The 27,808-nt window shown below is 47.8% G+C and overlaps 1 protein-coding gene across 1 annotated transcript in view; it reads right to left on the bottom strand.

Annotated features, from left to right (window-relative positions):
• The window catches only part of VPS53 (VPS53 subunit of GARP complex), a 1,349,775-nt gene that overhangs the window by 470,220 nt on the left and 851,747 nt on the right, over positions 1-27,808 (bottom strand). The window contains exon 13 of the mRNA XM_069615168.1: positions 10,301-10,395. Within this exon, the coding sequence (XP_069471269.1) occupies positions 10,301-10,395 (95 nt within the window). The remainder of the gene's footprint in view (positions 1-10,300; positions 10,396-27,808) is intronic.

A 27,808-nucleotide genomic window follows, 5' to 3' on the forward strand; every position in this document is an offset into this window, starting at 1 on the left:
ACAAGTCCTGTGCCAAGGCAACATGTGTTGAGCAGCCCCCCTGTCACACCACCGCAAATGTCCATGGCCCAGCAGAGGCAACAGTCCCTCGACCTGCTGATCGAGCAACAGCAGGAAGTGTCCACGCTACTCAAGGACCATGCAAATGAATGCGGGGGTTCCAGGGCAGCCATGGAAACATCCACCGAGACACTCAGGGCACAAATAGAGAAAAGTAGTGAGAGCCTCAGGGGAGAAATGGAGAGAAGCACCGAGAGCCTGAGAGCACAAATGGAGAAAAGCACCGAGAGCCTGAGGGGGGAACTGCATGCGACGTCCAAAGACGTTTGTGCTGAACTTGCTGCTGTGCGCCGTGTGCTCTCGGAGCTCTCACAAACCCTCAGAGACATGCATGGACGCGAGCAGGCAGAGACATCATCCGTGGCAAGTTCCGTCCAGGGCAGCCCCCAACGCAGATCTGGCAGGAACCTGCGCTCCACGGGCAGGGGTGCCCCTGATACCCGTAGAGGGGGCTTGCAATAGCGTCCAACCACGGACAGCATGCATATTTGGACACTGGTGTTGGGGGGGGAGGTAGTAGGGTGGAGGGGGTGTGTTGGGCTTCACTGGGTGGCGGGTCCATAGGGTGTATAAATCAAATCACATTAACAATACAGCATCTCATAATCATCCAATGACATGTGTGGACATTGATATTTGCGTACGAGGCCTTCATAGGCGTACAGTCCACAATGTGCCTGTACTACACACACACAGTGCCACAGGTCCCCTTTCCGTGTAATGGGCACCATGCGTGGTTGCTAGAAGCATGCATCTATGATGCTCTGTCGGATTGCACGTGCATCCTGTGCCTCATGGACTCCTTGAGGTGCCTCCACATCCCCACCCTCATCATCATCATCATCTTCAGGTGCATGCAGTACAGCGTCAGGGGGCATGGGCACATTCCTACGTATGCACATGTTGTGCAGCATGACACATGCCATGACCATCTTAGAAACCTTCTCATGGCTGTACATGAGTGCCCCGCCAGACCTGCTGAGGCTGCGGAAACGAGCCTTCAGTAGGCCGAATGCCTGTTCAATGACCACACGGGTACGTGAGTGGGCATGGTTGTAGTCCTCCTCATGCTCGTTCTGTGGGTTCCGGATTGGTGTAAGGAGCCATCTCTTCAGTGGATACCCGGCATCACCTGTATGAGACGAATGAAGGGTGTCAGTGGAATGATAGTGCTAAGTAGCCCCCCCCCCTCCTGCAAGGTCATTGACGCATCAAATGGGCCACGATGTCATGCATGGAATGAGACTCACCGAGTAGCCAGGATCTGTGCCCTGCGTGTCGCTCCATGTAGCGTGGTATTCTTGTGTTCCTCAGGACCATAGAATCATGGGTAGATCCTGGAAATCTGGCACAACAATGCGTAAATATCTTGTTGGAGTCACACACCATTTGCACATTGATTGAATGAAATTGTTTCCGGTTGCGGTACTGGACCTCCATGGCATGTGGGACAACCAATTCAACATGGGTGCAGTCGATGGCACCAATGCAACCCGGGATGCCGCCAAGTGCATGGAATCCCACTTTTGCGTTGGTAATCTCCTGGTACGTGCGTGGTAGTGTGATGTGGTCGTCGGCGTGCTTCAGGAGGGCATCGTGCACTTGGAAGAGTGTCCGTGAGAACAGTGGCTGTGAAATGCCATGCAACTGTCCCACTGTGTGCTGGTAGGTGCCTGTGGCCAGGAAGTGGAGTGCAGACACCACCTTCAGTAGGGGTGGGATGGCGGTTGGGCTATCTATCATGCTCACGAGGTCAGCATGTGTCATGTCCACAATGGCGATTATGGTGTCCCGGTCCAAACGGTAGAGGGTGTGGATCTGCTCAGCAGTGAGGTTGAACGGATCGGCTCGGAGGCGTGGGATTGCGGGCCGCCTGCGTGGTGGTAGTGGCAGTGCTTGTGGGGCTTGCTGACCCTGCCTTGCCCTCCTCCTCCTCCTTCTCCTCCGTCTCCCCTGTGCGCCCGGTTGTTGTACCTGTTGTTGTTCGTCGTCTTCTTGTAGTTGTAGCACTTGCAGTGCTATCTGGTCCCCCAGGCCCAACATCGCTAGTCCTGCCGGTAGCATTTTGGAGTGGGAGTGGTTGTGGGAGGGGTTTGGGTCTGCTATATATGTGCTGTCGGCCTGTATGGCCTCCACCTGTGCTGATTGAATGATTCTGTGGCAGATGCTATCCCTTCTGGCCGAGCACGTCCCGCACGTAAGGCTGCATTTGGCCGCATGGCATCTTGGGATTGGAATCATGTATCAAATCCCGATGGCAGTGTGATGTACTTTGACTGATTTTCATGCTATGCTCCCATTGTTACACATGCTATGATTGCAGCCGCTTACATACCTGTGAAGAGTCAGTGGTATGTAGGGCTCGATCGATGGCCGACCCTCATGCAGCACAGTAACGTACTTCACCGACGGGCGTGGCGTCCCATTTGTGATTGCAGCCAGTTAGCATTATGACACACAGCCGCACTACATTGATGTAATTGTGAATGCAAGCGTTCACAGAAGCCTTTTCGACGTAATGTTGCAAGTGAGGAATTCGAAGGCCAGCATTTTTGGTTTTGAAGTAGCGGCGAGGATACGCCCACAGGTCTGGCTGGAAATGTAACGTTCTATTGTAGAATGTCCTTGGGACATGGCCCATAACGAGCAGGCATTGAATGATATGAATTGAATGGGATGCGCAATAGCGTAGTGGACGATAAGGCAGGACGTTCCCAAATCCATCTTGCTTCACAACACTACAGATCCGGCCAGGGGCACAGTGGTTTTTGCGGACTGCATTACGCACAGACGCGATGGAAGTTTCACATATAATGTGAGTGAATATTCATGCGTTTTCATTGCGGGATGAGGGAATGATGAATGGATGCATGGACTGATGATTCCGTTTAGGGTCTGCCATGTACATGGGTTTTTGGAATCACTCCCCTTCCCCTGCGCTATGTGATGCAAGGCTGCCATAGTGGGACATACGTCTATCTGCCCTTGTCGGATCCTCCCTGTCTCGACGCGCCTTCATACACTTGTGTCTAGGCACGTTACTAATCCCATGTCATGGGTTCTATCTTGACGGACGCATGCACAGTAACCGACGTTGCCAATGGTGTATTTAGCTCGATTGATTTCGTTATGATTCGATACTGATTTAGGGGTGTGTATATTCCTTTGGAGTGGGCTAGCATGCATATGGGTGTGGATTTGGTGTGTTGAATGAAGATTGTAATGCATCATGAGTCCCGTAATGCAATCGGTTAATTTGTGTTTCTTTTGGGTGACAGGTATCTCCTGCCCTATTGCAGATGCCATCTCTACGCCACTCCTCCAGATGGTTTTTACTCTCGACTCCTGCAGCTTCGGGTGAATCAGTGGAGCACCATTTCGATCTTATGGGACGATCGCCAATGGGCCACATGCCCTTACGCTGTACTGGTGGCTAGGTGCAACATTTCGGCCTTTCAGCTCGACTAGTGCCTGCCTCATGGGACGGACCTGCGGTTCTTGCCGCTTCCATGTTGCCTTTTGGAACGTTGATGTAGGCCCTGTGTGCCATGATGGTACAGGGCGTCACACAAGTGGAAGCTGGTCAATTATTGCAGATGCAGCCCTCGGTGATGATGGTTGTTTTGGTGTTATTTTGCAAATTGCTGTGGGGCCTTTGTCATTTGGATGTGCATTTAAATTGTATTCCGATATTTGTCGTGTTGCGTTGTTCTTTGCAGGTGATGTGGCGATTTTCGCTTTGTGGCGGTATGTATTGCGAGATGATCTGCATTGTGTTCCGCCTTCTGAGTTGAGTTGTGTGGTACAGTACTGGCCGCGTTTGCCTACGTAGCACAGTATGGTCACGGATAGGGGCTGCCATTGTGACTGTTTACATGATGTGCTGTTCAGGGGCGGGGGATTGGCTTTTGTCCGACTGGTGCCTGTCAGCCAGGTCGATTGGTGGAATGATGGGATGTTCAGAATGTGGCTGGTCACAGGTGACTGTGTTTGCGTGCGTTTGTTGGAGGGGGACTGGGGTCATGTCCATTGGAATAGCTTCTGTATTGATGCCATCTGTGCCCTGCAGCTCCCATCGGCCCCTCTTGGGATGAGCCTGGCTGCTCAGTCACTCTGCCAACTTGTGTGGTACATGCTTCTGCTGATGGTTGGTTTGTTTACTGGCAAGAGTACAGGGCTGGTGCAATCCCCCTCAGGATGCTGTTTTGGATGTTGCCTTGCGCTGGTGGCAAGCGATGGGGGACTACTGTTGTTTTGTGTCATGTGTTCTTGATTTTCATTTTGATGTATTGTACCTTCACATGCCTGTGCTGCGTCAGTACGGCTATGGTGACATGCCGTACATGGATGCCCACTCACGGGGCGCTTTGAGCCCCTGCATGCTTTTCTACGTTGGCATGCATGGGTGAATTGTAGATTTCACTGGTTGCATAGTGTGGGTACATTGCGCCTGCCAGGAGTTGTGCAATGTGGCCAGGGAGTGGAGTACAGGCACTCAGTGGGCCATTTACGGTTGGTTCACGATGCCGTATTTCTCGCCATGGCGGAATGGTACTTTACGACGTGCTTGATGGCGTTCAGTACATGTCCGCTAGGGTCAGAATTCGCGTACCGTTGCGCCATGGCGGTAATTCCGGTTTTGCAAGGCGCGCGTGCGCGTACTTGGTGCAGTTAGCGTTGCCGTTCACTGCGGTGTCGCTAATGGCATCGTACTTTACGGTGACGGGTCATGATCGCAACGAGCGGTGTTCGATGGCGGTATTGCATTTCCGCCATCATTTTTCCATTTCCGCCAGGGTCGTAATGAGGCCCATTAGGACGACAAATGAAGAAATCAAATTCTTGAAGCTTTTGCTTCCATGGCTTGCTGCATTCCCTGAGAAATAACTACTTCAGTTGGGTCTGCCTTTCGAATGTAGCATGATTCATTCTTTGAAATAAAGGTAGTCCAAAAGGTTGTTTTTACCATTTTGACAACATTCGGGAGCACTTTACAGTTTGACAGGCATCCTTTTTAACTGTGACAGCAAGCAAGAGGCAGAAATCTCCAATAATTTACAGAATCTATACCTATTGTCCCTCTTGTTCTTCCAAGAAGGCCCTTCTCATTTAATTTATTCCAGGCCTCATTTTCATTAGCTATAAAATGTTCTACAAATGCGGCAGACAGGAGGAACTTGCGTGGCTGCCCAGGGACTCTGGCAAACCCGCACATAAACCTGCAAGCCCACTAGAGCACCGGGACTTGGAGGGAAGAAACACAAACTCTCCCCCATAGAACTTGGCTCAAGGGAACCCGGAATCCTTCCCCGAAACATGGACACCTGCCTTCTCAGGACGCTATAGCTGTTTGCGGCAGACTTGTGTACAAAAGTGGGCAAGGCTTAATCCGCTACTTAGGATTTGTTTCTTTAACTCGCCCTGGTTTAGGAAGGTAGGGCCAGATGGGCCAGGGAGAGAGAACAAATACCAACAGAGGGAGCAGGATGTAAGATTCCAACAGAAAGCAGGAAGTGTGGGTTATCAGGGTGAGGTCGGAGGAGGAGGTGTGCAACCAAGGGACCAGCACAAGGAAAAAAGCAGCAGAGTGTGGAGGCATTTTGAGTAGCAATGGAGGTATTGGCTAAGTAGTAGAAGTGGCTCTGCAGTTTGAGTGTGTGTATTAGTGTGTTTAGGCATGTTAGTGTAAAGAGTTAACGTACAGTGTATGGTACAGGGTGAAAGAAGGGTTACTGAGTAGTAGCTCGAGGAGTAATAGGTGTGGAGGATGGAGTAGTGACTTTGGGGTGCGGGTGGAATACTAGCGTGTAGGAGGGAGTAGTAGTGTGGAGGAGAAAGCAGTAGTGCGGAAGAGGAAGTAGTACGGAAGAGGAAGTAGTAATCTGGAGGAGAGAGTAGTAGTGTGAAAGTGGTGGTGAACATGGGGGAGTAATGGTACAGAGGTGGGAGTACCATCAAAGGAGGAGGCAAGACATACGAGTGGAAGATATCGGATGTACCATAGGATTGGAGTGAGGAATGAGAAGTGGTAGGGAGACAGGAGTGTAGGAAAGTGAGAGGCCGATAGTGAGCACAGCTGGGTATCTGTAAGGCACAATTCTTAGTAGAACACTAACAATTGGATAGAGTAGGGAAAAGTTAATAAGTTCTTGAGGGAGCTTAGATAGAGAAGGCATAGCTGCCCTTAAATCATCATACATAGACTAAAACAGAAATGAGACAATAGGAGTCAACCACCTGTATTTACTAACCCAGGTTAGGGATGACGTGCTAATAAAGAAGAGAGAGAAAGAGGGACAGCCCTCAATAAAGACCCTTTAAGCACCTTTAAGGGTTGGAACGATTCTTGTACAATCTGTGATAGTTATCGGGGAGCAAAGCATGCATAGACTGAGAATCAGAGGCAAGTTGGAAAGCAGCCTTGGCAAGTGAGCACTGTATAATGAAAAATGTCACTAATTTCAGCATCCCGAAATTTCATTCTATTGCAATTTTCAATAGATGGCAAAGTAAGAACAAAAGGCACCGACATAAGAGGCTCTACTACAAAATAGTATCAAGAAAGGCAATCACAATATAGGGTTATTGAGACACTGTCCATGGAGGAACAGCAGCAGACAGAGCAGGGACAGTTGTCAGAACAGGACTTGCTGACAGGTGCGTGGGTGGGGACGCCAAAGAAGTTCAGACTGGACCGATTAACAGAGCAACCGCTGGTGTCCGACCAACCTGTGCAGGGCCGCTTAACAGGACTGCCAGGGTGTGACAAACTGCCGACCCAGGGACCGCAGCGAGAAGGACAACGACAGGTGGGGACTACGACAGGAGGGGATCAGCGGCAGTGTACGAGGCTCCCAGGGGGGGAGGGACCAATTTCAGAACTGGGCTATGAAAGACCCCACAGCAAACCAGGGAGATTCAAAGCAACCGCTACAAACGGCCGGCTGGATTGACCACAACTGTACAACGGCCAAGCGATCTGATCACACCTGTGCAACAACCAGCAGTTAAAGTCGGAGAAACAACCCTGTTACAACAGGACGCCGCTAAAGTTCAAAAGACTACTAAAATCCATGGCAGCTTACCTGGACAGTGTGAGACCAAAGCCAAACCATACGGGCAGGTTGTAAAGTAGGATGGGGTCCAGAAGCTGTACTTTTCTACACATAGTAAGGGTGGGAACTTCCTGTACCAATGGCCAATCAGGGGAGGGTATGGGGTTCAAAGGAACAGTCCCCGATGATGATGTTAATTCTTTTGCCAGCCTTTGACAGAGGAGGTAGTGTGGAACGAACAGCGCTTTACCTGGGCATACTAGAAGTACCATTGCAGAAGGGGAAGAAGAGAATAACAGAAGAGTTGTGTAAAAGGACTTGACTTCAACAGAGGAGAATAAAGCACGAGGCTACAATGAAGCTAATTGTGGTTTATTGAATGGTATAATAAACAGCCAAGTATAACCAACTTCGCTGCTCCGGCCTGTTTGTGGTAATCCAGTCTGACAGTTATCTTCAGACACTTCTGGCAGTCCTCATAATCATGCGGAGAGGCAAATATACAGTTCTAGTAAGAGTGGAGAGTCCATCAAAGTCATGTGTCATGCATGCTTAGCTAAATATGACGAAACGACACAATTCACAAAAGGAACCCCAATAACCAACATAGGGCAGTGCAACAATTCAAATAAACCACAAAATCAAAAGTACCATGGACCACTGCTCATCAGAAAGCAAATTCTTCGATAGTCAAGTCATCTATAGTAGCCTTATAAATCGGTTTTACAGTTATAACTGACTAACAATAGCCTCATTGTTTAATATGTATCTACTCCAGAATTCGACGTCACTGAGAATTATCTATAGATCCGGATTCATTAATATCCTGGAAGAACAAGAACAGCATTAGCCAGCAAGAACACTTACCTGTGAAGTAACCGATCTTGAATCCATCCTGCGCTTCGCTTACCTCGCCCATCTCCAGAGTTCACCGCAACCTGCAAAGGTAAAGAAACAAGGACAGCATTAATAACGATTCTTACCTGGGCAAGCAGCGAGTCCTGGCAGCACCCTGCGCTTCTCTTACTTCGCCCATCTCCGGGTTTCACTGCAACATGCAAGGGAGAAGGAACAAGGTCAGCACTTACAAAGCACTTACCTGGGCAAGCAGCGCTTCGATCACTCATTACTCCGGAACATCACTGCAACCTGTACAAAGAGAAGAGAACACAGGTTAGCAATTAAAACCAATAAACAGCGCAGCGCTCCGTGCATCATTAACTCACTGTGGTCTTCACCATCGGTGCGGCAACTCCGAGATTGAAACCATCCCTGTGAAAACAAAAAAAGACACTGTTAGGGAACAGAGTAGTGGAGCAAGACGCAGAGAAGACAGAGAAAATGGAGGGAAAGAAAGAGACAGAATAAAGACGGAAAAAACATTATAACTCACCTGGAAGACAGCAAGCAGAGTCGGCATAACAGCCCGTCTGGACCAGATATAAGAACACACGGACCAGTGAAGCAACTAGGTTCACGGATCGCCTGCACCAACCACGCGCCCCTGCACAGAGATGCAGGACGGAAAGTTCAACGCACATAAACCTAAGGTGAACAATAACCCCAAGTGAGGGGATTTGGACCAGAGGGAGTTGGGAGTCCACCCATCACAGAACCAGTATCTTAACCCTCCATTCCCCTGTTATAGGCGCTACCCAATGTCTGGCACGTAACCAAGCAGAGAGGGGTCCGGGATAGCGCTTAGACCTCCGTCTAGTATCGTGTGGCGTCCCTGTGGATACTAGGTGAGCGTAACACTCTTCTGGAGTTGTCCAGAAGTCAAGTAATTAGAAATGTCATGTTCATTTTATTTTGTATTCGTTTTATCAGTTTCGGCCTTTCCTCCTGGGCAAATTGGCATTTCGTTTCCTTACAAGTATGGGAACATCTCCCAGGCTCCAAATTAGGTCTCTTGGGACAATGCAGGTAACCCCAGAGGTCATTACAGATGGTCTGCTGAGACATTTGTCTGTCTATACCCGTTAGCAAAAGCAGTTTCATGGTTCAAAAAATGATTTTTAGTGCCCTGGTGTGACTGTTGCCGGGAGGTCTTAGCAAATGTAAAAGGTTCACAATGGGAGCAGCGCTTTCCTGAACTTGGGAGTCTCTCAGGCTTTTTGGTAAATCGTTCTGATCTCGAACCTAGCTTAAGTCTCAAGGATATGATTAAGGGTCCCAACTGGTTGCAAGAGACCAGGATTCACAAAAATAGAATGTTAGATGCAGAGGATTGATTCCACTAGGCATTTCTCAGAAGTCAGTTGGTCATTCTCAGCCAGTATACAGCTGTACTGATTCAAGAAACCGACCAAGCCCTGCTATTAAAATGTATTTTGATATTTTAACTGCTTGCTTTTTAAGATTTTGTTCTCTCCAATGTTTGTTGTAAATATACTAAGGAAACATCTTGCTTTGATCACTAAAGCGCCTAGTTCGAAATTCTCACATGGGGACTCATTACAAGTTTGCCGGTCCGGTAACTACGGTACCGGTAATCTTGCCGGTACCGTAGATACCGGACTGGTGAAATATGAGTTCTGCTCGCGGGTGACTTTTCAAGCCCTATGGGGTTCAAATGGGAATGGGGAGTAAAAGATTCCGGCCCCTGGCAATGGGAAAATACAGGGTCTATCAGGGTTGTAATGGCCCTGTATTTCCCCATTGATAGCGGCCGGAAAAATTCTCAAGTTGGGCAGCAGCCTTCCGGTTTTAGCAGCAAGGCTACCGCCAAACTTGTAATGAGGCCCAAGGAGGTAAACATTCTACCAAATGTTTGATATAATATGATATGATATGGCATTTATAAAGCACCTACACACAAGTGTTTCAAGGCACGACAATGACAGGTTATCCACAATGCACCAGGTGGTTCCTCAAGAGCATGAACTATGAGACTTGTCATGTCTCCTGGCTTATAATATTAATCAAACATAGTGGTTGACTATGGAACCAGGAGAACCAAGTTGTTATCAAATGGTGTGATTTTGGATGGATGTACCAGTCACAGGGCCCTCCAATCTAAACATTGAAAGTGATTTGAAGCAGACTAACTCACAGTATTATTCACTATATAAAATGTAGACATCTACAAGATTGACAAATGTACATCAAGTCTTAAGGAAGCACGTAGTGCTGTGACTTGCCAATAAACCAACTTGGATTACACTGATTAGTGTGATACTCACTTGTCCTGGGACTCGATATACACGTAGAGATGGGGCTCAAAACACTTGGAGAGGATTCCATGAAACGGGTTCTCAGGTGCTTTCGGTTTCTTTGGCTGAAAGGATAAAGAATATTCAGTGACATTTGCTCTGAATTTCACTGATCACCAACCTCCTTTTTTAACCTCTTCAGGGGTGTCTTTTTTCCATATGTCTGCCCATCTTGGACAAGACTATACTAAAAACAATGTTGAACATTGTAGTCAATGGGGAGATGTAAAAACTAAACACCCTCCCACATGTCAACATTAACCACTAGCAAACTATTGCTGGGGCCCTTCCAGCAATAATACGGTATTTGCACTAAGCAGAACCATTCAATGTTGCCACAAACCATAACAATAGGCCTGAGCAGTGAAAATGAAAACAAAAATCACAGCGCAGTGAATGTTCATCGAGAGGCATTGTTCCATAATGCAGCTGTGGCACTGCAGAGAGCTAATGAGAGCATGTGGCACTGCGGTTTAATGATGTCACTGTGCACCCGAAAGACACAAACCAACGTATGTTGTAGTGGTGAAATGCCTGCTGTTTCAATGGTGCTGATGAGTAATCAAGAGGTAAAGCGAGATGGTCGCAAGGGCCCCTGTTGCAATTGTGTACTGCAGAGATATAAAGAGCACGTCTCGTGGTGGAAGTCTGCAGTGTTCCTGTGTACTGCAGAGAGATAAAGCAGAGCACGTGCCTCGACAGTGTTCCTGTGTACTGTAGAGAGATAAAGAAGAGCACGCGTCTCGGTGATGGAATGGCAAAGTCTGTCTGCAGTGTTCCTGTGTACTGCAGAGAGATAAAGGGGAGCACGTGTCTCGACAGTGTTCCGGTGTACTGCAGAGATAAAGAAGAGCACGTGTCTCGACAGTGTTCCGGTGTACTGCAGAGAGATAAAGAAGAGCACGTGTCTCGGTGGCGAATGGCAATGTCCGTCTGCAGTGTTCCTGTGTACTGCAGAGAGATAAAGAAGAGCACGTCGGTGGTGGAATGGCACTGTCAGTCTGCAGTGTTCCTGTGTACTGCAGAGGGATAAAGAAGAGCATGTGTATCGGTGGTGAATGGCAATGTCAGTCTGCAGCGTTCCTGTGTACTGCAGAGAGATAAAGAAGAGCATGTGTCTTGATAGGGTTCCTGTGTACTGCAGAGAGATAAAGAAGAGCATGTGTATCAATGGTGGAAGAGCCATGTTGGTCGATGGTGCACCTGTGCCCTTAGGAGGCGCAGCAAAGCATGTCAAAGGGTTGGGATCGCGAGTGGTTCAATAATAGTGCAATACAGGGCTAAAGCGTCTGCAGTGCAATGGTTCTGTTGATCATGGTGCTGCTGTGCACTTGTGAAGCACAGAGAATTAAAGGTCATACAGGAAGCAAGCTCCTGTAGTTCAACTGTTCTGATTGCAATTTCACAGGGATCTCATGGCTCTGTGAATTAATGGTGTTGGTGGTTAAGAGCGCAGTCCCAGAGTGCTTAATGGTAGTGTTATTCACTGTAGAGATACTGAACTGGCATCCCAGGAATATGGAGTCTCATTGCGTAAATGGTAGTGCTATGTGCCGCAGAAAACTGTGGTTGGAAGTTCCTTAAGCGACAGTGGATGAGGACTATTTGTGCTAAAAGTGCAGACCTAGCAGGCAGACTACAGAGCTAAGCATCTCTATCTCTGAGAAGATAAACCCTGCACCACACAAATGTGGATGAATGGTACAAAATCCCTTTACTTGTCACTCACTGGCTAAATGTCCTGGGCCCACTTGGGCCTTGTGCATCAAACCAACAGCTAAATCAATGGGTACAATGACAACAAAGGTAAACAGGAGGGTGGAAGGCACCCAAGAAGCAAGAGAAAGGGCAACTATTAAATTAGGGTTTTGTACATGTATTCAGATTTACACAGCCCTGAAAAAACCAAGGCGGCATTTAAAAAAATGGTAGTGGGGGCCACCAGGGGGCGCAGCCAAGATGGCTGCCTGAACTTCGAGCTCTCCATATGGCCCCGGGAAACAATCCAGAGAACATGCCATAAAGGTCCACAAGCCCCAAATGCCGACATAATTCAGGAAGGGGAACCGGCAGAGAACGTGTCGGAGTTCGAGCGGTCTCCTGAGGCGCCTTTGTTCTCTTGCTGGCGGCTCGCGGATTGCGGTCCTCCCCCTCCCCCAAGCACCTCTGTGGAAGCTCCAAGCCGGGAGTCGCGTGGAGGCCGGCCGCGCTGAGGGAGGAGGAGCCGGACACCCTGCCCGTGCTCACGTGAACCAGGAGCTGTGCCCGACACATCGTGGCGGGGCTGGGCTGGCCGCAGGGTGATCTCTGCCGGCGGCCCATCTCCACCCCTCCGCCGCGGGAGACAAGCGACGGACGGCTGCCAGAACGAGGGAGGCGGCGAGAGAAGCACCCGCGGCGCCAGGCCGCACGATACGAAGGCCGGGGCACCCAGGAGGTTGGGTTCCCCTGCCCCCCACCACCTCCAGCACCATACATACAATCCGGCCCGGGCCGACGCAGGAGCGCACCAGGGCCCTCCTCTGCGACCTGCGCCCTGCATCCTCGCAACACCAAAAGGATAGCGGGGGCCCACCCCGCACAACCCCTCGAGGAACACCGGCGAAGAGCAGGGGAGCCCACGACAACACGGGGGCAGGCTCGGGCCGTCGCGGGAGCGCGCCTGAGCCCCCCCATCCCTCATCCTGCTCAGTGATCAGAGCATGGCCCACCCGGGGGTGTCTGCTCAACGCGAGCTGGAGCTCCAGACTCCTCACACCACACCGGAGAGCTACCCCAGGCCCCCTGCAGCAAGAAGGCCCCCGTAGCCATCCCAGATGAGAAACTGCACCACTATCCACCCAGGGGGTGTGCTTGAAGCCCACACCCCCACAGCACCCCCCCGCAACCAACAAACCAGCACCGAGGTGCTCACTATATCAAGGGGGCACAGGGAAGTAAAACAGGCCGGGCCTGCCTTCGGAGGTGGAACCCCCAGTGTCGAGCTTTCAGTCGCCAATCAAGGCCTGCTTAGACCCTCCGGGAGGAACACCTACAAGGATTGGGGAACTTTATCGAGCCAGGGCTGTGCCAGGGGTGAGCGTGCTCGTGGCAAGACCAAAGAGGTGGGCCACAGAACAGGGCTCAGAGACTGACACACAGCTCCATTACTTGAAGATAATCCCGAGAAGTTGGGCTAATCAACGTGGTAAACGACTCTGGATTCCAGGAAAACGCCAGGAGACGCCCTGTGAGGTCCCCATATCCCAAGGCGACTGAAACCCCAAGAGCTGGAGGGAAACTCCTGCGAAGTACCAGTTCACCCCAGGACACCTCAAAATGGAGACCAGTCCCACAGCCACGCAGGCCCCAGGCATGAACACCATGCAGAGTAATATCCAGACGATCCTTGAGGAGATCAGAGCTATAAGGACAGACATGGGGGCCAAACTGGCAGACCTCACGACCAAAGTTTCCACACTAGAGGACCGTATGGAAGGGGTTGAGAACAACCAGGCATCAACAGACCTCCTTGAAACGCAAATGGAAACTAGATTCAGGGAGCTGCAGTGCCGTGAGGAAGATCTCCGGCTCAAGGTCGATGACATGGAAAACCGTGAGAGGAGGAACAACTTGAGGATTTTCGGCCTGGAGGAGACGGAAGGAGATACCCAGGCGGGACTTGAAAGCAAAGTTCAAGACATCATTAGGATCGTCCTGGGGTCAGACTCTGCTGAGACCCTCCTGCTTGACAGGGTACATCGGGCGGGTGGTGGAGGCAGGGACCCGCGGTCAGTCCTAGCCAGATTCCATTACTATAGAGACAAAGCTAGGTTGCTGGAGAGGGCGAGAACTGTGCGAGACATTCAATATGGAAACTCCAGGGTGACAATATACCAAGACCTCTCAGCCCTCACACTCCAGATAGGGAAGAAATGCGGATCCATCACTAGATGGCTAGAAGAGAAGGGGATCCGCTATCGCTGGGGACATCCATTCTATTTGGCGTTCGAATGGCAGAGTCAGAGGTACCAGCTAGTCACGGAAGTGGACATTCAGAGGGCTACAGATGACCTCACGGGAGACCTTGCGGGATCATCAAGAGAACAGAATGAAACCGACAGGGATCACGGCCATGCCCCTCGGGGCCCGGACCTCTCTCAATGGAAGCTAAAAGTTAAAGGCTCACATAAATTCCAGAAGACCAGACACCCCCCAACGGACTGCGGAGGGCCCACATGATCACACAAGCAGTATTCAAGGCTTAATCACCATGCCGAGGCTCGATTCATTTCCCTCAGGGGCCCTCGGCGACCTGAGGACTGCACTGGCCACCATATGTTTTTTCTGCACTTGATGGGGTTTCTATTTGGACAAACTAGGTCAAAGTTGAAATGTTGCCCATCCAGAGGCTGTTTTAAGGTTCTACAGGGTGACGCTTGGCTTTCCGCCTTCGAGAAATGGTAGAGGTTGGCGACACCATGCCACAACATGCGCCACGAGGGACAAGCCGGCGACAAACGCCCTACAAAATGGGTAAGGGAGACATGGGGGGGAGGTACAGAGGGGGGGTGGAGTTCTTGGCAGGGTTAAGGGGAAAGGGGGAAACCAGCTCGAGCCATGGATACTTGTTCCACAACGGGTTCTATATAGCAAACACACAAAGGGGTTTAAAGAGCACAAAATGAAAAACGATAATGATTGAAGGGAAAATAGGCACGCTGAATGTCAAGGGCCTTAACTCCCAGAATAAGAGGTCCCTTACGAGCAACATGTTTTGCAAACAACACCTCATGGTTCTTTTCCTACAGGAAACACACGGCTATAGGTCATAGTTTCGAATCCTTTTGGTCGAATGCCAAAAGGATCGAGTCAATAGGACCGAAAAAAAGGGTCACATTTTTTTATTTATTTTGGGGTTGGGGGTCCCCCCAAACCCCTATTTTTCTTATTAAAAACATCCTTTTCAAAGTATACAAGAGCCAAAAAAAACATACTTGTAAAAAAAAAAAAAAAAATACGACCCTTTTGTTTTCGAGCCTATTGATTCAATTCTTTTGGCATTCGACCAAAAGGATTTGGAACTTTAACTGGACACCGAAACACACTACAAACAAGGAAAGGAGTCGAAAATTAAGGGGAAAGAGATTGGTAGTAACTATTGGGCCTCTCATAGGAGTTCCAAGAAGGAAGGGGTGGGCAGGGCGTTCCGCCTTACGGGAGTAGAAACCAAAAGGGGCTTCGGGGGTCGATTCTTGGGTATTAAGGGTACCTGCGAGGGAGAGTGCATCACTCTGGCCACCCTATATGCACCCAACTCCGGCCAAATTAGTTTCCTCACTCAGATCTTCAATGTAATGGACGAATGGGCGGAGGGGGCCACGATACTGGGTGGAGACTTCAACCTCATAATGGATCCCCGCCTGGATTAGTGGTAGGCAAAGGGGGGGGGGAACACCCAAGGGGATTTCCAAAGATAACCTGACCATGCAGACCCTCCTGAGGGAACACTATTGGGTAGACGTCTGGCGCAAAGCACATCCAGGCCAGGGTGGACACACTTTTTTCACACCCCCACATTGCACCTACACCAGAATTGATCTCTTGTTAGTTTCCGAGGAGGGGAATGGGGAGGTTGAACAACCCAAGGTAGAGGCTATAACATGGTCAGATTATGAACTACTCATAGCCAAATGGTCATTGCCTGTCTCCGCAACATCTTCCCGATGGCGATGTAACGATACACTCTTTAGAGACCCCATATTTCTGGACTTCATGAAGAAAGAAATGGTGGCCTACTTCGAGATGAATGATAATGAAGAGACTGACATGGCCGTGGTATGGGAGGTGGCAAAGATCACGTTCAGGGGCCTCCTAATAGCAGAGGGCTCGAGGTGCAAGCGAGAAAGGGGCCTTATTGAGAGTAAGATCCGAACAGAACTGGGTGGTCTGTGAGCCAGGCTGGGCCTCCCCGGGGTAGACCGCGAGGCTCTCTTAGTGGAGATGCAAGGCAAAAGACAGGAGCTCCACATGGTCCTCATAGGGGAAGTCATCAAGAAGATGAGGTACACCAAGCAAAGGTACTACGAACGAGGAGATAGCGTGGGGACCCTTCTGGCGCAAAGAGCTCGAGGTTGCAGAGTGGAGAGAGGGGTCACACCTCAAGGACGGGGAGGGCAGGACCTGTGGAGGCCGGGAGGAAATAGCAGAATGTTTCACCGACTACTATAGCAAACTCTATTCCAGACAGGAGGGCGAATCACTGGAAGACATCCGAACCTACCTGGCGGATCACCATCTGCCCAGGCTGTCGGACTCTGAGCTAGTGGCCCTGGAAGGAGAGATATATGAAGAGGAGGTGGAGGGAGCCATAAAGAGATTAAAAGCGGGAATGGCACCGGGGGGGGGGGTGACGGACGGCTACACGGCTGACTTTTACAAGCAGACCCAATCTGTTTTGCTGAAGCCACTGGCCAAACTGTTTAATCAAATCAGGAACCAAGACTCAATCCCACTGACGTTTCTACATGCCCTAATAACCGTAATACCCAAACCAGGTAAAGATCAGACAGAATGCGGATCGTACAGACCTATCTCGCTCTTAAACGTAGACGCCAAGATCTTCGCTAGAGTCCTGGCCTCCAGACTGGAAGGCTGCCTCCCCCGCTAATACATCCTGACCAGGCTGGATTCGTCCTAAATAGACAGGGCTCAGATAATATGCGGAAAACTCTCCACGTGCTCACCTCCAGGGAGGTTCGTGAGGAGGTCACACTCCTACTGGCCCTTGACGCAGATAAGACCTTCGACCGGTTCAGCTGGGCTTTCATGGGGGAGGTCTTCGCGACCCTGGGGATTGGTCCGAGGTGGCTTGGCTGGATGTCGGCACTCTATTCCTCTCCCTCGGCTAGAGTGGTAGCAAACGGGACGGAGTCGAGAGTATTCCCCCTCGAGCGAGGTACACAACAGGGATGCCCACTGTCCCCCTTGATCTATGCATTGGTGATGGAACCATGGGCAATCTCTGTCCGCGACGATGAGGCCGTCAGGGGGGTACAAATAGGAGACATACAGTGTAAAATCTGCCTCTTCGCGGATGACGCTCTACTCTACATTACAAGGCCATCCCAGACGATCCCCAGGATGTTACAGGGTCTGTCGCGCTATGGGGAACTATCGGGGTATAAGGTTAACCTTGGGAAATCGGTGTGTCAGGGGTTTTGACCCATGTTGAAGTTATTATGCTGCAACATTTGGGGCTGTGGGCTCTGAAAATCCAAGAAGGCCGAAAAGCCCACATTGTGCCAGAATCCAGGAAAACCGTGCAGTTTTTGCGCACACCAAATTAGTCGCCTGACCTGCCACCCACCAGTGCGAGCGTGATGGAACAGAAGCGCCATGAGTGAAACGTGGTGCCAAGGAAAAACAGCAGTCCCTGTTAAATCCAAAAGCGCTTTGAAATCACCTTTGTTTCTCTGAATACAAGCTCAAAATGCATATTTCAAAACTCTACTGCAGAATCTACCTTAATACACTGTTAGCAAGGATCATATGCTATCAAGTAAAATCCCCTTTTTGAAATGTATTAATTCAGGAAAGCTCCCAAAAATGGGTGCAGTACCATTGCAAGCCACTGACCGGCGCTGGCGCTCTATAAATCCTGACAGGAGAGCTGTCTTGTAGAACTGTGCAGTGAACAGAAGGTGGTCTTATGTAATTAAAAGTTCAAAAGACTTGCTTTTCCTGAGAACTCTTAACACCTCAGAGAACCACACAACAGCCCAGGATATCACATGGCCCTGTTGATTGAGAGGGAGGAGTTTCCCCTGCAGCCTGCAGGACACAAGACAATAGAACCTTTCAATTGAATAGAAATGCAGATTAGGGTGTAAATGTCAACAGCTGCCCTGCCAGGAAGGAGAGGCCTGTGATCTCTGACTCACCAAGTTCTGGGGGGCAGGCCAGACTGGTATGTGAATTCAATTAAGGGCAAATGTATGTTTGATTAAATTGCTTGTAAAATCTTGTATTAAGCTCACAGAAATGTACAATTTGGGGGTCCTTAATATGGAAAATGCCCTCACGATTTGAGACCAAACTCCACTTTGTGCGGTGTTCTGGGAACAAACCCCGCTATTTATTAATATTGCAGACATGGGGCTTATGCTAGAGACATAGTAAATGACTGTAATATGCTCAGGGAGAGGGTACAGGTCTGTGTAAAGATTTGATGAAAAGCCAATGTTGCTAAAGCTACCAAAAACAAAAAAAATGTTGTCATTTCTTAACGCAAGCTCTTAGAAAGATCAGAGTTGGGCAAGAATGTACCTCAAATCATCTGCAATGTGTACATGTAATTTCAACAAACTGTATCTGGGAAATATGTGTTTTGGGTAAAATTGATTTTTCTAAGTAAATGCAAAGGGGAGGATCCTCTGACTCATAAAACATACCTCATCACTATGACACTCCATTCCTTTCCCCAATCAAGGGAGAGAGGACGACTTGGCCAATGATAAGTTGTGAGGGGCAGGCTTAGTTATGCCCACGCACACACCCATTTCCAAAACACATAAAAAGAGACTGCTTTGGACAGGCAAGACACTCACTTTCCATTTTCTTGCAAAGCACTCTGACAATATCCAGAAGGACCATCTCCAGAACCTAGAATCCAGACTTCAGAACTTTTTCAGCAGGCCTCAAAATCTTTTGCATATTATTCAAGCAGCCGGGCTGAGCTGTTTGATTCTGGCTAGAACCCTGTGCCAGTACCCAGAAAGCAGTGCTGTATCCAGAATCCACTTGATCCAGACCAGCAGAGCCAAAGACCCAGAGACCCAGACCAGACCGCAGTGCCGCTAGCAAATCCAGACCAGATCGCTGGGCGCAGAACCGGTACTAAAGACCGTCCATGGTGAGAGAACCAGCCAACCTGACCAGACCCTGACGGCCTACTTCAAATTTATAGTGCGAGTACTCAGCCAGAACTGTGCAGAACCCATCTCTTAAGCTGTAAAAGTGTAATTTTGTCATTCTGAAGTTTACTTTCATTTCGAAAAACTATCTCCACAAAAGCGTCCATATCTTTGGAACCGCGTGTGCTAGGAACGAGATTTAACTTTCATTTTAAAGCTAAGATTCTAAGCTTTCCAACAAGCCTAAAACAAGCCGACTTTCTATTCCTTATATTTATTCCGTAATCGCGCTCGACGCACGCGACTAAATTGCCGCAAATTGAAAAATTAGCGAATGTCAAAATAGCAGCTTTTGCTTGAACTGCTAAAATTTGTTTTCAACCTGCTAATCCCTCATTGAGCATCGTGAGTGTGACTTGAACTAATCTTAAAAAGCTATCACCTACCCTGAACCTCCTACAGGGAATTAAAATCATTTTTAGCATATTTTTCCCTTCTTTGCATACCACATTTAAAAGTACTTTCGCCTGTGTTTAAAACCATCCTTGTTTCTCTAAGCTTGCTAGGAGGGGAACTGAAATTCGTATTGTATTGTGATTGTATTCCTGAAAACTGTGTGCTTTACTTCCATCTCCTTATACTGCATAGGGGGGGAGTGAATTGCCACAAGGGGAAAAGTGAACATATTATCTCTTGTGAAACCCTATCAGTTTATTTCTGTACTGCATTTTCTTTCCATCATTGTTTTTCCTTGAAACCATAAAAGCATTCTCAGTTACCTTTTCCTTCCTATACCAACTCCTAAGTAATTAAATAAGCGTACAATTGTAATATTATCCATTGTTGATCACTGTCATATTCTTAAGTGTGATATCAAATATAAATTATAAAAGTGTGATATATATATTGTTTAATTTTTCCAATAAATCTTTTAAATTGCAAAACAAACCTACTTCTTGGCTCAGTGAGGTCAGGGGGATTCAAAGAGAGGGGTGTTATATAATGGTTTATCATCCAGAGTATAACTTGTCATAAAAATATATAAATAAGGGCTTCCCTTGGGCGTCCCAGACGAGGCACTGACTTAGTGGGATTGCTGAATTGAAGTCACTTGACAGATTGGGGGCTCGTCCGGGATTCTGGATTAGATCTATCACTTGTGCAGCTTGATACAGTGTGCTAACTGACAGGATACAAATCCTGTTGGATCACCACGCCGTGTTACACTGTAAAAACACCCCTCAAAGGAACGCTCTAAGGAAACGGTCTGTTTTGCAAAATAAAATACAAACTTCCGTAAGTCAGGAAGGAAATCAATTTCCAGAATGACGACCTTGGTAGATATCAAAATAGCCAGAGAACACCTCTTAGATAAGCTATTTGTGAGAGGTGAGTGGGCTCATCAGGACCAGGCGGTCTGGTTGCAGGCAAACACACCCCAGATCACTGAAACAGTGTCAGATATATGGAGAGATCAGGGTCCCTTACATGTGGCCCTGAGTGAACTATATATTGCCCCTAAGGCCAAGGATGAGCACAACAAGATTGCCAGGGTAGCGGCATATTTATATTTATATATGGGAGCCATACAGGACAAATGTTCTGAAGGCCAAGATCTGGCAAGTAGACAACTGTTGGCATTAGAGAAGGCCCAATCTGATCTGGACTCTTCTGAGCAGAGGCTGCAAAGAAGCCAGGAGTCAGAAAATGAGAGTAGACAGTACATCATTAAAATAAAGGAGGATATGGATATCCTGCAACAGGAAAAGGCTGACCAGGATACCAGATTTCTGGCCTTGCAGAAGGAGTACCAAGAAGATTTGGACTTCCTACTGCAGAGCCAGAAAAAGCTGGAGCAACAACTGGACTGCAACAGGGCATGCACAGAGCAGGTAGCTACCCTGCAAATCTGACTAGACAGAGAGAAAGAGGAAAGCAATAAATTGATTTTGAAAGACCTGGATACCCAGGCAGAGTTTGATGAAGAGCGCCAGACTGCTGGTGCCCTTCACCGGCAGAGGGACGACCTGGCAGCACAGATGCAGGCTCTTACTCAGGAAACGGATACCTTAGGCCAGGAAGTCTATTCCTTATACTTTTTCCATAATCGCGCTCGACGCACGCGACTTAATTGCCACAAATTGAAAAATTAGCTCCTGTCAAAATAGCAGCTTTTGCTTGAACTGCTAAAATTCGTTTTCAACCTGCTAATCCCTCATTGAGCATCGCGAGTGTGACTTGAACTAATCTTAAATAGCTATCACCTACCCTGAACCTCCTACAGGGAATTAAAATCATTTTTAGCATATTTTTCCCTTCTTTGCATACCACATTTAAAAGTACTTTCGCCTGTGTTTAAAACCATCCCCGTTTCTCTAAGCTTGCTAGGGGGGAACTGAAATTCGTATTGTATTGTGATTTTATTCCTGAAAACTGTGTGCTTTACTTCCATCTCCTTATACTGCATAGGGGGGGGAGTGAATTGCCACAAGGGGAAAAGTGAACATATTATCTCTTGTGAAACCCTATCAGTTTATTTCTGTACTGCATTTTCTTTCCATCATTGTTTTTCCTTGAAACCATAAAAGCATTCTCAGTTACCTTTTCCTTCCTATACCAACTCCTAAGTAATTAAATAAGCGTACAATTGTAATATTATCCATTGTTGATCACTGTCATATTCTTAAGTGTGATATCAAATATAAATTTATTATAAAAGTGTGATATATATATTGTTTAATTTTTCCAATAAATCTTTTAAATTGCAAAACAAACCTACTTCTTGGCTCAGTGAGGTCAGGGGGATTCAAAGAGAGGGGTGTTATATAATGGTTTATCATCCAGAGTATAACTTGTCATAAAAATATATAAATAAGGGCTTCCCTTGGGCGTCCCAGACGAGGCACTGACTTAGTGGGATTGCTGAATTGAAGTCACTTGACAGATTGGGGGCTCGTCCGGGATTCTGGATTAGATCTATCACTTGTGCAGCTTGATACAGTGTGCTAACTGACAGGATACAAATCCTGTTGGATCACCACGCCGTGTTACACTGTAAAAACACCCCTCAAAGGAACGCTCTAAGGAAACGGTCTGTTTTGCAAAATAAAATACAAACTTCCGTAAGTCAGGAAGGAAATCAATTTCCAGAATGACGACCTTGGTAGATATCAAAATAGCCAGAGAACACCTCTTAGATAAGCTATTTGTGAGAGGTGAGTGGGCTCATCAGGACCAGGCGGTCTGGTTGCAGGCAAACACACCCCAGATCACTGAAACAGTGTCAGATATATGGAGAGATCAGGGTCCCTTACATGTGGCCCTGAGTGAACTATATATTGCCCCTAAGGCCAAGGATGAGCACAACAAGATTGCCAGGGTAGCGGCATATTTATATTTATATATGGGAGCCATACAGGACAAATGTGCTGAAGGCCAAGATCTGGCAAGTAGACAACTGTTGGCATTAGAGAAGGCCCAATCTGATCTGGACTCTTCTGAGCAGAGGCTGCAAAGAAGCCAGGAGTCAGAAAATGAGAGTAGACAGTACATCATTAAAATAAAGGAGGATATGGATATCCTGCAACAGGAAAAGGCTGACCAGGATACCAGATTTCTGGCCTTGCAGAAGGAGTACCAAGAAGATTTGGACTTCCTACTGCAGAGCCAGAAAAAGCTGGAGCAACTACTGGACTGCAACAGGGCATGCACAGAGCAGGTAGCTACCCTGCAAATCTGACTAGACAGAGAGAAAGAGGAAAGCAATAAATTGATTTTGAAAGACCTGGATACCCAGGCAGAGTTTGATGAAGAGCGCCAGACTGCTGGTGCCCTTCACCGGCAGAGGGACGACCTGGCAGCACAGATGCAGGCTCTTACTCAGGAAACGGATACCTTAGGCCAGGAAGTCTATTCCTTATACTTTTTCCATAATCGCGCTCGACGCACGCGACTTAATTGCCACAAATTGAAAAATTAGCTCCTGTCAAAATAGCAGCTTTTGCTTGAACTGCTAAAATTCGTTTTCAACCTGCTAATCCCTCATTGAGCATCGCGAGTGTGACTTGAACTAATCTTAAATAGCTATCACCTACCCTGAACCTCCTACAGGGAATTAAAATCATTTTTAGCATATTTTTCCCTTCTTTGCATACCACATTTAAAAGTACTTTCGCCTGTGTTTAAAACCATCCCCGTTTCTCTAAGCTTGCTAGGGGGGAACTGAAATTCGTATTGTATTGTGATTTTATTCCTGAAAACTGTGTGCTTTACTTCCATCTCCTTATACTGCATAGGGGGGGGAGTGAATTGCCACAAGGGGAAAAGTGAACATATTATCTCTTGTGAAACCCTATCAGTTTATTTCTGTACTGCATTTTCTTTCCATCATTGTTTTTCCTTGAAACCATAAAAGCATTCTCAGTTACCTTTTCCTTCCTATACCAACTCCTAAGTAATTAAATAAGCGTACAATTGTAATATTATCCATTGTTGATCACTGTCATATTCTTAAGTGTGATATCAAATATAAATTTATTATAAAAGTGTGATATATATATTGTTTAATTTTTCCAATAAATCTTTTAAATTGCAAAACAAACCTACTTCTTGGCTCAGTGAGGTCAGGGGGATTCAAAGAGAGGGGCGTTATATAAGGGTTTATCATCCAGAGTATAACTTGTCATAAAAATATATAAATAAGGGCTTCCCTTGGGCGTCCAAGACGAGGCACTGACTTAGTGGGATTGCTGAATTGAAGTCACTTAACAGGTGGCGTTCGTAGGAGGAGATCTATCTGGCCCGCAGGCAACCTACGTGAGTGGACTCCCCTTTAGGCTACAACAGGATGGGTTCCGATACCTGGGGGTCCAGGTGAAGAGTGACCCCGAGGGCTCATTCCCAGGCAACTTCCCCCCCCCCTTTGGTCTGCAATTAGAAGAGACAGAGAGATGGGCAAGATCGGGCCTCTCCTGAATGGCACGCCTCAATCTCATAAAAATGGTAATCCTCCCCAAATTCTTATTTCTTTTCCAAATGCTCCCAGTACAGATCCCCAAAACATTCTTTATGGACACAAAGCGAGCTCTCCTAACCTTTCTCTGGTCAGGTAAAAAACATAGGATCTCATTTGAGGTATTTACCAGGCCAAAGGAGGACGGTGGGGTGGGATACCCTGACCTGGAAACATATAGAGCTTCCCAGTTGAGGGTTTTGATCGACCACTTCACCCCAGGTACAGAAAAACAATGGGTGGCCATGGACAACAAGGTCCTGCACCTGTCACAGTAGAGGAATGGCTTTGGGTCCCGAGAAAAAACATCCCTAGAAGGGTCCTGAACCACTCAGTTCTAAAGGTGTTGTGGTCCCTATGGAGAGAGGGAGGTTACTACCGTTGGCTCACAACCTGGCCATGTCCACTGAGCTGCATCTGGGCCCCCCCTTTCATAGACAAGATAGCAGAGTCAGCTGCATACCAAAAGTGGTTTGAAGCCGGCCTCAGTAGGACCGGCCATCTCTGGTTGGAGGTCTCGTTTCCACCCCTGAAAGACTTGGAGGAGGCTCTGGGAATAGGTACCCTGTCCCCCTTCCGTTACCTCCAACTCAAGGGAGTCCTCACTGAATCATCCTGGGGGGGGACACCCTCAGGAGAGACCTCACAGACTTTGAGAAACTCCTCCTCTCTGCCCGGGGCACTAGAGGGGCAATATCTCGCCTCTACAAACTCTTTCTGTTCTCCATCCCAAGGGATCCACCACCGGCACGCACACAATGGGGAAGGGACCTAGGAGAGGAAATCGATGATGAAAGGTGGTCAGAAATGTGCAGGCGGGCCAACCGCTCCACGGCCTCACTTCAATATCGCCACCAGGCCCTCAAGGTATTACATCGGTGGCACTACCGCCCCCCCCGCAAAGGATTGCCAGAATCAGGCCAGGATATGACCCTCATTGCTGGAAATGCAGGACGGTGAGAGGTGATTATATTCACATGTGGTGGGGATGTCCAGTAGTCCAAACTTACTGGGAAGAGATATTATCTTGGATCAAGGGGTTGACGGGGTTGAAAGGTCTTCTTGCCCCTGGCTCCTCCTCTTTGGAATCGACACTGGTGATGGTCAGGAGGGCACCCAGGACCACATGTTACAGGTTATGTTGGTGGCGGCCAGGTGCTGTCTAGCACAGAAATGGAAAAGCCCCGGAATGCCGGGGGAAAAAACATGGGTCACCAAAGTACGGGCCATTTATGATATGGAATTTCTTACACATCTACTTGATGAGTCCAAGTCAAATATTGAAGAAATATGGCTCCCCTTCTTTGAAAAATACAGATGCCCCGCCTAGTGTGACACATCCACACTACCCCCCAGAAGTGACAGGCGCTGCCCACTGATCTAACTGTAAACTGCTTAATGCTCGGGCCAAGACTTTGGTGTGCTAAGTGACATATTGTAATAACACTGCTATGCTCTTCAAGAACCCGTCGGGCAAGCTGTATACGAGAACTCGAACTCAAGGTGGGTAGGGGGAGGGACAGGGGAGGGATGTGTTATAATTGTTTTTATGTTAACCCATGTTTAACTATGCTCTGCGATGTTATAATGCAAAAATTAATAAAATATAATTTTTCAAAAAAAAAAATGGTACTGAACCATTAGCGGGTTTAGTATAAACGGCTTCGTGTCACCACTGTAACAGTTATTTTGAACCTGTCCACTGCCGAGATTAATCAAAGAGCCATTGCATACGTGGAAAGGCATGAGAACCCAGGATTCATCCATGTTCCCATACTTTCCACTTCACGCACTGCACGTTGGGAATCTTGAGAAGAAAACATGGCAGCCATCATTTTTGCATTAACTTTAAAGGTTTCTACCCAATGTTTCTTGGTGTGGGAAGAAATTACCACAATCTGTTGTAACCATGGCGTTATACAGGGAACAGAATGGTGAGCCACGCTGATACGAGTAGTACCTGCACGGTGCATGAACACGAGGCTGGGGTTTCCATACAGGTCTTCCTCTGCACGGTGTCTAAGCTGGCGGCACCGTACCATGTGAATGTGGGAGAAAGCATTGAAAGCCTTGTTCCACGATTTTCCTGTAGCATCATTACAATCGGAATAAGGATACCGCTTGGATTAATAGAAACCCAATGGCATGGGACATCAATGAAAGGTGGACTATGGACCTTCAACATACTTGTTATAGGTTAAAAAGCACACATACTCCCTGCTTGTATCAGGAGGGTACACATCTGTAAGGCATGTAAATATGTAAATATGTAACAGACTGTTGCAAAAGAATACTTATCGGCATCACTGTTTGCACCCTAACATCTCTTGCAGGTCTGCTTTATATACCATAGCTACAGATCCCAATGGTTGGATTGATGATTCCAACAGATTCATGCCGCTCAATTGGGCCTTCATGAAAAGCAAGTTGCTGGTATCATCCCTGCTAATAAGGTTACTCACCATCTCGTACAGAAAGCAGAAGGCACGTCTCCCCAGACCCACCAATGGAGTACTGCGACTCTGGAATCTTCTACGGAAAAACTTCACTAATTGCTGCAGCTCAATGGAACACTAAAGATGGTCGCATGGCCCTCTGACACCTCAATGATGAAAACAACAGAATTACTTCTGGGACCTGCCTTTCCTAATCCTTTATACTTCAGATGCAGGAAAGCATGCTCTTAAATCACAGGAGACACCAGCTTACAACACAAAAGTTACCAACAGCAGTCACTATTACAATTTGAACTCTTTCGAAGAAAAGTCACTAGACAGCCAAATGCCACCTGCACCAAGGAAGCGGCGCACTGCCTGGGTGCGATGAGAAGGGACTTAATCATTAATGGCAGTACAGTGCAAATTGATAAGGAAGAGCTCTGCTTAAGTGCTTATTGCAGAAAAGGGCTAGAAGACAAGTATTGTTAAGCAGACATTTGGGCTATTTCTCTAGCAATGTTCACCCCCTCCTGCTTCCCCACCCTAACAAAGCGAGGATCCTTGCTCCCCAGGCAAAGAAAATGAGTGCATTTTTTACGAACCTGTGGAGTCATAAATAAAAGCCACAGCACACCATGTATTCTGAGCGGGTTTGGTCTCTTTTACAGAAAACATGTCCAGACCGATTTTGGAGCCCTAGAAGCATTGCATTGCAGTGTCGTAAAACGGCACTGGATGAGCCATTTATGAGGAGCTGGATCCCCCTTCACCGGGACTTCACTCAAGCACATGTTCTTTCTCACAAGCACTCAGTTAACAGGATGCAATTTGTGGATAAGGTAGTCTGCCCCTCACCCACACACCCTGTCTTCGCATAGCCACAGCATACAAACCTTTATTCAGTGGCCTCTCCAATCTTTTCGGTCGAGACGAAACATTCCAAAGGTAACATTTCCTTGGCACTAAACATCCATTAGATTACAGAAATATGAGGATACTACTTTTTGCACTACTGCTGTTCTTATGTCCGTTTCTTGTCATACATCTCCTAAAGAAAACACCAACTCCTAGAGATGATGCAAGGAGTTTGATTAAAATCTCTGGTAGAGAGATAATGGCCGTCCCGGACTCTCTC

The sequence above is a fragment of the Ambystoma mexicanum genome, chromosome 9, assembly GCF_040938575.1.
Source record: "Ambystoma mexicanum isolate Mex_15411 chromosome 9, UKY_AmexF1_1, whole genome shotgun sequence".
Classification (NCBI taxonomy): Eukaryota; Metazoa; Chordata; class Amphibia; order Caudata; family Ambystomatidae; genus Ambystoma; species Ambystoma mexicanum.